The sequence below is a fragment of the Pseudoliparis swirei genome, chromosome 24 (assembly GCF_029220125.1).
Source record: "Pseudoliparis swirei isolate HS2019 ecotype Mariana Trench chromosome 24, NWPU_hadal_v1, whole genome shotgun sequence".
Classification (NCBI taxonomy): Eukaryota; Metazoa; Chordata; class Actinopteri; order Perciformes; family Liparidae; genus Pseudoliparis; species Pseudoliparis swirei.
The window spans coordinates 24,674,266-24,685,787 of record NC_079411.1 but is presented as its reverse complement, the minus strand read 5'-3'; the positions used below and the strand labels follow the sequence as shown (position 1 = coordinate 24,685,787).

At 41.1% G+C, this 11,522-nt stretch overlaps 1 protein-coding gene across 2 annotated transcripts in view; it reads right to left on the bottom strand.

The window, feature by feature from the left end:
• Positions 1-2,804: 2,804 nt before the first annotated feature.
• The window catches only part of tusc3 (tumor suppressor candidate 3), a 79,182-nt gene continuing 70,464 nt past the window's right edge, over positions 2,805-11,522 (bottom strand). For both annotated transcript variants that reach the window (XM_056409263.1, XM_056409264.1), the window contains exons 9-10: positions 6,056-6,146; positions 2,805-4,463 (exon numbers count right to left, since the gene is read on the bottom strand). In XM_056409263.1, the coding sequence (XP_056265238.1) occupies positions 4,448-4,463; positions 6,056-6,146 (107 nt within the window). In that variant the 3' untranslated portion in view covers positions 2,805-4,447. The remainder of the gene's footprint in view (positions 4,464-6,055; positions 6,147-11,522) is intronic.

Sequence of the window (11,522 nt, the reverse complement as noted above, 5' to 3'; positions counted from 1 at the left end):
CGCACACACCGACGCACGCCGCCCGTTACAGTGAGAACTAGAACGGGCACTCGGTACCTTCGCATATCACAAGATTGGGCATTGAATTATGAACATTTTGGCATTAGTTGCATGCCAATTGGACAAAAATGTATCGTGCTATGGTAAAAAAAAGATTTTGACCTTTCCATGACCTTGACCTTTGACCCGATTGATCCTAAAATCTAATCAAATGGTCCCCGGATAATAACCAATCATCCCACCAAATTCCATGTGATTCAAGAAGATTTTACCTGTTCATGACCTTTGACCTTGACCTTTGACCCGATCGATCCCAAAATCTAATCAACTGGTCCCCGGATAATAAACAATCATCCCACCAAATTTCTTGCGATTCGGTTCAATACTTTTTGAGTTCTGCGAAAGATTTTGACCTGTTCATGACCTTTGACCTTGACCTTTGACCCGATCGATCCCAAAATCTAATCAACTGGTCCCCGGATAATAAACAATCATCCCACCAAATTTCATGCGATTCGGTTCAATACTTTTTGAGTTTTGCGAATAACACGCATACAAATAAATAAATAAATACACGGCGATCAAAACATAACCTTCCGGCATTTTCAATGCGAAGGTAATAAGTTCAAGATTCCGACCTGAGTGGGGAGCACATGGTTTCAAAGGAAAAACCAAAAAGACAGAGGGTGAGAGAAGCGTTCGTCGGTTATGCGTGAGTCAGACTGTAAACCAGAAGCTCCTGAGACAGGATATCAGAAATGACCAAGAGGCTGCTGGGAAAGTTTCATCCGTCTTTGAATTGTTATCTGTGTAATATGTCCACCGTGACTCCCCCTCACCCCCCCCCCCTGCTGTCGCCATCCAAAAGGCCATGACGGTCCTTTGATGGCTTTTTCTTTAGATGGAAACACGTAAATAATTCTGAGCCGTTACAAGAGAACAAAAGCAACGAGACACACAGTGCTCATGTATTTGTGAAAGGTTCTTTCTCTCGTCAATGAATTCTTCTGTTGTTCTGAAAAGCATATTTATTTGTATTTAACCCAGCTGATTTCATTTTGGACCAGCCCCTGTACTCAAACAGGGGGGCAGGTAAGGCCTTTGCATTGTGCACTAAATTATTAATTTGATAAAAAATCATCTTAAATGTATGAATCTGCTCTTGCGCACGTTATGCAGCACTACATCTCCCAAATCTGATTTTTGTCACTGGAGTTTTCCAGAGGAAGTCTAAAAAGGGAGTGTGGTCTCTCTCGGGTCTAAATCTCCACACACATAAGTCACGCCACCTTCATGGAGCTCAGTTTGGAGCAAAGGGAAGAGGTTTCCCTTCAGTACAATCGGCATATTAGTATATGCTCGCAATAATAATGAAAAACAGAGAAACCGGCAAGACAACAGGGACCGGAGCGAAACACAGCGTCAACAACAAGGGACACACACGTTCCAGACGTGGCAGAGTACATGCTAAAGAAGAATGCCACAAGTGGAAGAAGCTCGGACATGTTGCAGCGGTGTGCCGTTCCCACGAGATCAACGACGTCACTGCCCCCGACGAGGGAAGAAGATCAAAGAGCAGCCGAGGATTGGTGTTGATCTAAAACGCCTGAATAAAGCCGTGAAGAGGGAGAAGGAAAGAAAAAATACCAGTCGTCTTTTAATCGAGCCGGATTAATATAACTGGAGAGCAATTCAGACTAAGAAGTGTAAAAGATTTGCACAATAGGAGTGACAAGCAGTGTATTTCCATCCTTAAAGGAACATACACACATTTTTACAAGAGCTATGGCAGATTTTTGTGTCACTTTCTGAAGCAGTGGAGAGATAATTATTCATGTCGTTATGCCCTTTGTACTCCAGCTGCCCTTAAATACACACATTGATTTTGCTTAATTCTCCAATACGTATCCCCCCTGAAGGTGACATTTGTTCTGCTCATTTCCTCCACACCACGAAGGTCAACAGTTCAGGGGAAAGAGATGGGAAGCGCTGACAATGGAGACACATCTCGGCCCTTAACCGGGTCAATCAATACGCTTTTTGTTTGTTCTGTCTGTCTCTTGTTCCCTGTAAAGCGTCTTTGGGTATTCAGAAAAGCGCTATAGAAGTCCGAATTATTATTATTATTATTGTTCTGCTCACTTGAAGAAGTATGTTATATACCAGCATAAACAAACAGGTGTTACAATTAATCTCATTATTTCGCTGAGTCATTCTTATTGTTTGTGTATTTTATTCAGTCAATCAAATCAAATACAATATTATCCTATATAATATACAAAAGAGAAAGACTGAAAAGGTATAGGTAGAAGCAGAAAATGCTTATAAATTCCTATCCTGAATTGAAATCAAAATAAATCAGAAAATTAATATAAAATAAAGAAAGAAAAAAGAAAACAACAAACAAAATAAAAAACAAAATATATTTATATATACTACCACATACATCTTCCATATAAATACGTTTTTAATTACATTTATAACTACTATAATTATCATAGTAACTATCAACAGGAAACAGGAAGGAGTTCTTTGCAATCTTTGAGCCACTTCCATTGGCTGCATGTAGTGCTAGATGATGACACAGTGCAAGACAATAGCCTTCTGGATGATGTTCAGTCCGCTCAGACGGGTTGCTCTGATGGATCACACAAAGGGAGGAAAAGGAGGAACAACTTGCTGTGCAATTTCAATCCGACGGCCAAGTCGGTTTAAAGTCTACAGCTCCTCAAACAGCTGGTGTTTTGGTAAGATAACACACAGTTCAGTCTTCCAACAGTTTGACACAAAAATAGACAGGAATGGGAAGTCTAAGAGGGAATATTTTTATTACATTTGTCAAAAGCAGCGCGGCACCATCCCTCTGCCCACGCATCGATGAGTTACATAAATGGTTTCAGTGCTCCCGCCCACTCAGTGTTTTAGTGGGCAGTCCACAAGTGAAAGAATTAGAAATGTATGTATTCTCTCAATGACCTTTTGCTTCTCACGTCCAGCAAGAGAAGTTACAACACTCACTTCGTGTACGACTATTTCGCATTTCTAATTTTAGATCCGTGAGGAAGAAGTTTGCGGAGAAGTGAATGTTCATTCAATACAGGACTGTCTCAGAAAATTAGAATATTGTGATAAAGTTCTTTATTTTCTGTAATGCAATTAAAAAAACAAAAATGTCATGCATTCTGGATTCATTACAAATCAACTGAAATATTGCAAGCCTTTTATTTTTTTAAATATTGCTGATTATGGTTTACAGCTTAAGAAAACTCTAAAATCCTATCTCATAAAATTTTAATATTTCCTCAGACCAAGTAAAAAAAAAGATTTATAACAGCTGAGTGTTTGTCAAGGCTCAGGAAACCCTTGCAGGTGTTTCGAGTTAATTAGACAATTCAAGTGATTTGTTTAATACCCTACTAGTATACTTTTTCATGATATTCTAATATTTAGAGATAGGATATTTGAGTTTTCTTAAGCTGTAAGCCATAATCAGCAATATTAAAAGAATAAAAGGCTTGCAATATTTCAGTTGATTTGTAATGAATCCAGAATGCATGACATTTTTGTTTTTTTAATTGCATTACAGAAAATAAAGAACTTCATCACAATATTCTAATTTTCTGAGACAGTCCTGTATACAGCAACACGTTCACACTCACATCTTAAGTCTCCTATTGGTCAATTGTGGCTATTCCCCACTATTTTGGACCAGTCCTTGAATAACCTCATACAAATGCTTTTAGAGACACCTAAAAATATCTTTTTTAGATAATAAATACAAAATAAAACTTGATTGGATTTATTCCACGTGTATAAATCTGCACACTGTTCATTGTTTGAGTCATTCATATTTTAGCCTTCAAAAGTGGTCGCACCGTGAAACAGAGTCTGACTGAGCTCCAACGCTGCAGCAGGATTCACCCAGCTGGAGATGAGCACGTGGGAGGATATAATGAATAGAGATGTCATAGCTAGTTAATAAGCTTTTTTACTAACTCGTGAATTAGTGTTCAAGTTTTACCACGTATTCATCTTCCTAACCTGCTACTTCACTTCCTGTGAACACACACTTGACTTCTCCCTTCACCTGCAACACAGTTTTTATAAATACAATACATTACATTAATTAAAAACAGCACAGCACAGTCACAAGTATATCTAGCCACACAGAATATTCAATAGAAAAAGGACAGAGATACAGAGACACGCCAAACACTTTCATTTTCCAGTGTAAGAAGGAATAATTTATTTTCTATCCAACTAGCAGAGCTTATGATAGGAGTCAATAAAAAACACAACACGACACACAAAGAACAGAAACTCCACCGTGCACTCCAGACTGAATATCGACGCCGCCTCCTCCTCCTCTTCAAGTATCTTGTCGACTCCTCTTCTTCTAACCTATCGCCTCTCCGCCACCCGCTGGCCTCCTCTTCGGTCCTTTCTGTCACTTAATAAGGAAGCTGAGAGGCAGAGAAGGATTAAGGTGAGTAAAGAAGAGGACAGGGGTGGAACAGGGGAGAGAATAAGGAGAGAAGAAAAGAAGAGATGAAAACAAAGTTTGTTTTTTGGGGGTTTGTGTTGCGCAACAAAACATTTTTAGCATAGGCGACAAGAAATAAGTAAAAACCTTTGGCTGTTGCTGATTTTTTTCTGGTAGTTACCGCTGTTTTAAACTGGAAAAATGGCTCAAAACCTCAAAAACAGATAAATAAAAAGTGTCTATGTTGTATACACAACAACACACACTACACTGCTCTGCTTTGTAGTCTTTAAGAAAACACAAACAGTTCTCACTTCAAGAGCCGTTCCCAACGTTACAGCTCTACACGGCTTCCCTAGAGCGGAGTTGATTAATAAGGCCTCTTTTCGGGAAACTATGTCAAATATGTACCTGCGACAAAAAAATTAATAACTAGAATGGGCACTCGGTAGAGCGCATACCTTCGCATATCACAAGATTGGGCATTGAATTATGAAAATGTTGGCATTAGTTGCATGCCAATTGGACAAAAATGTATGTTGCTATGGTAAAAAAAAGATGTTGACCTTTCCATGACCTTGACCTTGACCCGATTGATCCCAAAATCTAATCAAATGGTCCTCGGATAATAACCAATCATCCCACCAAATTTCATGCGATTCGGTTCAATACTTTTTGAGTTTTGCGAATAACACGCATACAAATAAATAAATAAATAAATAAATACACGGCGATCAAAACATAACCTTCCGCATTTTCAATGCGAAGGTAATCACACAAAACCGATCAGACCACAACTACACCTGACAATCGAAGTTGCCCGATAACCATCAGCGGACGTCAAATTTGGTCAAATCCCCCATGACAACAAATGACCTGCCCCCCCCCCCCCCCACACACACACACACACCTGTAGAAGAGTGCCCCCCAACAACACCGATCCCTCCCAGCTTTCTCTTGCAGCCGCACGTGTTCCTGTGTCGAGCCGCAACAGGAATGGGAGCCCGACTCTGAGGACTCGTGAAGTGTTTTCTGTCACGCATTAAATCTTGTTTTATGTAGTGGCGACCTTTTAGCTCAAAGTGGGACCAAATTGCTGCCGTTCTGCCTCGCTAAGCTGAAGGGCTCCAGCGTCCCGACACATTCACGAGAGGATGACACACAGACAACACCCGGAACAGTTCCACCATTTCAGAGGAAAAGGTGTGCGCTGGATGCACTGGATGCTGCATTCAGGGCCCTGCGACTGAATCAGACTGCAAATCCCTGTGGGAGGTTTTTCCGCTGGCGGATTGGTCTTCAGAGAGAAGAAAAAGGCACCGTGGCTCGTGCATTCTGAGGCGAGTGTTTCCAATCGAACATCTGTCTCGGGATCAATGGACTAATGGGAATGGATGGATCCGGGGTTTTTTGGACAGGATATATATATATTTTTTCACGGCGTATGCAATAACCTTTAAGCGATTTGATGTCAACGTCAGTGATTTTAAGACTCGTTGTATATTCTGCTTGAATAACTGTTGAGTAAGTTGGATGAAACTTGTGCTGCTACTGTACAGTTGCTATAGTTACCTGTAGGGGTATCCATGGTACTTGGACCTGAAAATGGAGAGCAGGAAGCTGAAGAAAAACACCACCAGGCCAAGGCCAACCAGGCAGATGACTGGAAGGAGAAACACACACACACACACACACACACAGCCAAGTGATGAGAAAATGTGTATTTGACATTTTATATAATGCTGATACCTGAGGCTCTAAATCATGGCAAACATTTTAATATTTACTTTATTTAAACAATACACTATATCTATGCGCTTCTGCCTTTTTCTAATCATCAACCCTGCTGTGCTGCAGAAAAATTGTGTTTGCAACAATTATCGTCTTATTTCCTCAGTGGCCATTCGAAAGTGAAATATACATAAGCATGATCTTTAATCTGCAGGGGAATTGTGGGTGTCTGTGTGTGTGTGTGGGTGCATGAGTGTGTGCACACACACTCTCATGTAGCGGCTAATCCTTGAGAGGGACCGTGTGAAATTAAACTGTCACCACCGACTGATATTGTTAATCAGGGATTAGGATGAGGACCTCTCCTGGAGACTAAATAATGAGAAATGTGCTTGTTCTCGCTGTGTGTGTGTGTGTGTGTGTGTGTGTGTGTGGTCCTGTGATCCGTTTTGGATGTGCAAGACTACGTTTGCTGTCCCTGCTCAGTGTCAGTTCCAACATTACTGTTCTACTTTCTTTCTTTCACTTTAAATACACATCATACATTTACAATTATTGCACAAACACACACACACACACAACACACACACACACACACACACACACACACACACACACACACACATACAAGCCTGAGTGGCTGTACTGTGCTGCTTGTATTTGTTTGTTTTAGGGAGGGGCAGCGTTTGCTATGACACACGCACACACACACACACACACACACACACACTCAAATACGCAGGAGGACCACTCAGCAATCAGCGTGTGTGTGTGCCCTTTCTTCTCCTTCTATTCTCGTGAGGATCGAAGGGCATCAGCCAAGATGACGAATTGTTAAAAAAATACGTGTCATTTTTTAAAATTACTTTGAATAAAAAATGTTGAGAGGTGAGATCTGGGGTTAAATAAAGGTTATGCCGATGACTAATTCAAGAAAATGTCCTGACAAGTATTGTAATGCAAACCTGTGTGTGTGTGTGTGACATTGAGAGTGCGTCTCCGGGGAGCGCCCCGACGGCCTCGTGTCCCCCCGAGTTGCCACATCTACATACGAGCGACAGAGCGTCGGTGTATCTTCATTAGGTTGAGTGGGATCTATTTCCCAGAGCTCATCAGTTATGACTGAGAGGTATCTTCGTATGCTTCCGTGGATAATGACACTCAGACACACACACATGCGCGCACTAAGGATGCTAATGAAAGTGATTTATGACCCCGGTGAAATCTTTAAGCTGAATGATTTCCCTCAGTGACGAAGGTGGTAATCCGTCTTTTGACTGGAGGACTTGGCTCAATTCAAATGATGATACATTGGCATGGCGGGAAGAAATGTACCTTACTCCGGTATGGGGGAGCCAATAAACGTATTAAGTTAAGCCTACCTCATTAGGAGGACAAATATAAATAGATATTAGGATGCTAAATGGTTCTTCAGTTCATTCTTCGGTTAGCAATCATTAGCTGACTCCGCCTCTGGGTACAACCACCTACAATTATTTCATAATTTCATGCCAAAGCGCAATGGAAAAAGTCAGATGTCTCTTATGTTTGGAATATTAATGTCCACGCTACCCAATTATATGTGAACCAGGACTTGTAGATGAATGTTTTATGGACTTAAGTTCTTTGAAACCGGTTTCTTTCCTGGTATCACACACGCTGCACGTTGAGGTGAGGCATACACGTGCTACAGGCGGCGGAGACTAATTATCACACTTTAGCTCGATTATAGAAAACAAACGAAGAAATTAGCGTGAGCATTGAATTAACACTCATCACCTAAATTAAGACCTACATGAGAAGATACTTTTAATTTGGACTCCTTTAACTTTGCGTCACGCAGCCAGGAATTCAGGAGTCAATAAGAAATACCAGTAAAATTCCACGATTCTCAACTCAATAGGACGGCAAAAAGGAAAATTACAATAAATCCCATAGCTTCAATAATCAATATACACTCCTTCAAAACCGTTTGCATACTGGTCTCACCTAGAATAACGTTGTATAAGATTACATTTGAACACATCATGGCAACATTATAATTCACCTTCACCCAATACTCATTTTTACTGAACAGAGCTTGAACGCATCGTAACCTCGATGCATCTCCGCTGTTACCTGTAAACTTCGTTGTTTAGCCAAGCGGAATTATTTAGCGTTTCGGTTTTGATGTTCCACGAGCACTTTCCAATTTTCTTTACGTCGACTTCAGTCCCAAAGTATCAGTTCTCTTGACATCCCAATTTTCTGTTTTCTTGACATGTGGTACTAACTTTGCACCAGACAGATATGGAACATGTCGAGCTGTGGCCTCTTCTTTATTTTCTTCCTTCACAGATCCGTCTCACTTTGTGCTGACTCTACAATTTCTCCTTCCTATTCCGTCCTCCCCCTCCTTGATATTTCACTCCTATTCACTTCCACCTTCCTTCCGTCTAACCGCCCCCCTCTCCCCCCACATCCACTGATATCGCACATGTAGTGATTTTGTAACTCCATTTTCTAGTCCAGAAACTCCCTCGCTGAGAAGCCCCCCCCCCCGGTCTGCGCTGTGATTTCCAACACTGATGCTCGAGGAAGCGGCAGATAACTTCCTGTCGCTGCCGTCAGCAGCATGGAGGCTGTACGCCAGGGATTTAACACCCACGTTCAGTGATTACACTGCAATTCAAGACTAATCCTCTATTACTGACAGGCGACTATTCGCCATGCCGCTTCATAATGCACTTATTTAATGTGTGTGTCCGTATGTGCGTCGTGTGGGATTAAAATCAACTCTTTGTTCCATGCAGGCTCATGTCTGGATACCGGTGTGTGCGTTACGTAACGGCGTTCTTTCCTTCAGCGTCAGTATGCTCGCGCTGCGGTACAATGTGATCGGCATGATGTCTTTCCTCAGTTTATTTAAAGCAGCAGGTGGAAATGACTTTAAAGAGGTTACATGAAAGTAGCTGATACAATATAAACCCAAAAAATAGAAAAAAATTTGACAGGATAAACGAGACGGGAAGGAAACGGCAAGAGGGGGAAATGAGATGGAGAATAATTTGATTCGGGGAGGAAAGAGAGACCTGTTGGAAATGATGGCGCGGACAGATCATTGATAAATGAGTCATCTTTGATGTACACTTGATATATCAGCTTCACACAGGCGGCGGTTCTGCATGTGTGTGTGTGTGTGTGTAGAGGTATGAAAGTGTTCTTGTTTGGCCTGATAGTGAGAAACAAGTCTTGAGGTAGTTCTCAAATCATTATCATTTTAATTGCCAACGCTTTGCCATCTCAAGGACAACTCGTGGGTAAAGTGGAACAAAAAATGTATAATCTTCAGATTATAATTGTGTGTGTGTGTGTGTGTGTGTTTACATGTGTTTGTAGCCTCACAGAGGCATTGAACGGCTTCTGGAGTTTCTTTTTAATCACAGCCACTCTAATTAAAATCAAACGCACGTGTAACAGCGTCTCTGTGTCTGAGGTAATTATCAGAACAGGACTCTCTAATACCGAACTCCCCTTCTCATAATCTAGAGATTATGCAAAATATACGCTTGGGCAATTAAGGAAAACGGTTGGAAACAAGAATGCCGTCAGTGTGGTTAAGTGACCACCGTCTATTTCAAATGAGAAACTGAGTTGCAAGATCAACCCTCAGGGAAACCACCTGTCCATCAATCGGTCGATTCAGACATTTGGAATTCCTTTTCACTCGTCACCGCTCCTTCATTAACACATTCTCAGCCCCGACTCGCGAGATACGCCGCTGAGTCAGCGGCTTTATGCTTGAAACTCTGACACTCAACGTACACAACGTGTGAGGGAATGTTGCTCTCTTTTTTTCCCGTTCAACCTTGTATTTTTTTATTTTATTGTATCAGCTTCGTTCATTTAACGTCGTTGTTTGAGTCATTTCCATTTTACTTTCCTGCTGCTTTAAACAAACTGAAGCAAAGCCATCGTCCTGATCACATTGTACCGCAGCGCCAAGCAATGCTGACGGAAAGAAACCTGTTACGCAACGCACACACACGGTATCCAGACACGAGCCTGATGGGATTAACAGTTGATATTAATCCCATACGCGCATACGCACAGCGGCCCCTGACTGGAACGCTCCGCTGGTGGAGCTGAGAAATGCAACTTTTTAAAACATGTTTTTAATATCACCTGCCTGTGCCTGCAGTATTCTGTGCTTCTTTTTTTTTTTTTCATGCCTCGCGTTTTACCATTTTGTTTGTTGTCTTCTGGCACTTTACAAATCAAATGTATAATTATTGTTATCATTATCATAAATTGCCCAGAGCGAGAAAAAAACCCACATTAATTCAAAAGTTCTAAAAGTACTTAAATGAAAAAGGAAAAAAAAATAGAAAACGGGCAGAGAAAATGAATTAGCAACATCATCATTTAATGACAAACAAAGATAGGGAGGAGCATAAATGAATATGCATATGTTAATCGAGCTGCTACAGCCCTTTTGGGATTTTAACGCGTTTAATGATACTTTTACAAAAGTGCATTTTACTGCTGGTAAAGTGGAAATCCAGGCGGGGCTGTATCAGCCACATCGATGACATCGTCCACCTGCTCTGGTACCAGCTGATCTGCTGCCTCTACCTGGTGGTCCTGTTGAGATGATGAGTAGTGTTCCTTACTTCTTTACCTTTTTGGGGATTAATATTTTCTGTCCTTATAAGGTCATTTATAGTATCAGTTACACAATTTATGTTGTCACGCTGAAGGGCAGCATTGGCAAATGTTTCAGAATATATTTACTTCAATAAGAAGAAGACTCCTTCATTTCAGATGTTCTGAGCTAAAAGTGCCGGAGTCTCCGTGACTTCCAAACTGTGACTAATTAGTGACTGCATTATTTGTTCTAACTAAATGAATCAGATTACTTATGGGCAAATACACTTTCACACACACATGAAGCTCCTGTCAAGATGGTTCATTTACAGAGTTGATGTATCTCTGGAGCTACTGCTGTCCCTCAACTACAATGGGGATGAGTGGCATTGTTTTTGCATTTCATAATTACATTTGAAAAAAACATCTCCAGAAAATTTATCTTTTCAGATTCAATTCCCCTCGTAACTGCAACAGACCTTACTGAGAAGAGATTTCACATGGACTATTTCTCTAGTAAAAAGTAGTCATGATTATTGCGACGGCACACTTTGTACCTGCTGTTTACGTGACACGTAACTATTGGAACGACTGTACAGAGTTGCATTTCCTGCTTATTCACCGGCACTTAAGGTTGTTGGTATTTGTGCGCATCAGTTGAAAAGAGAACGCGAAGCTTGAT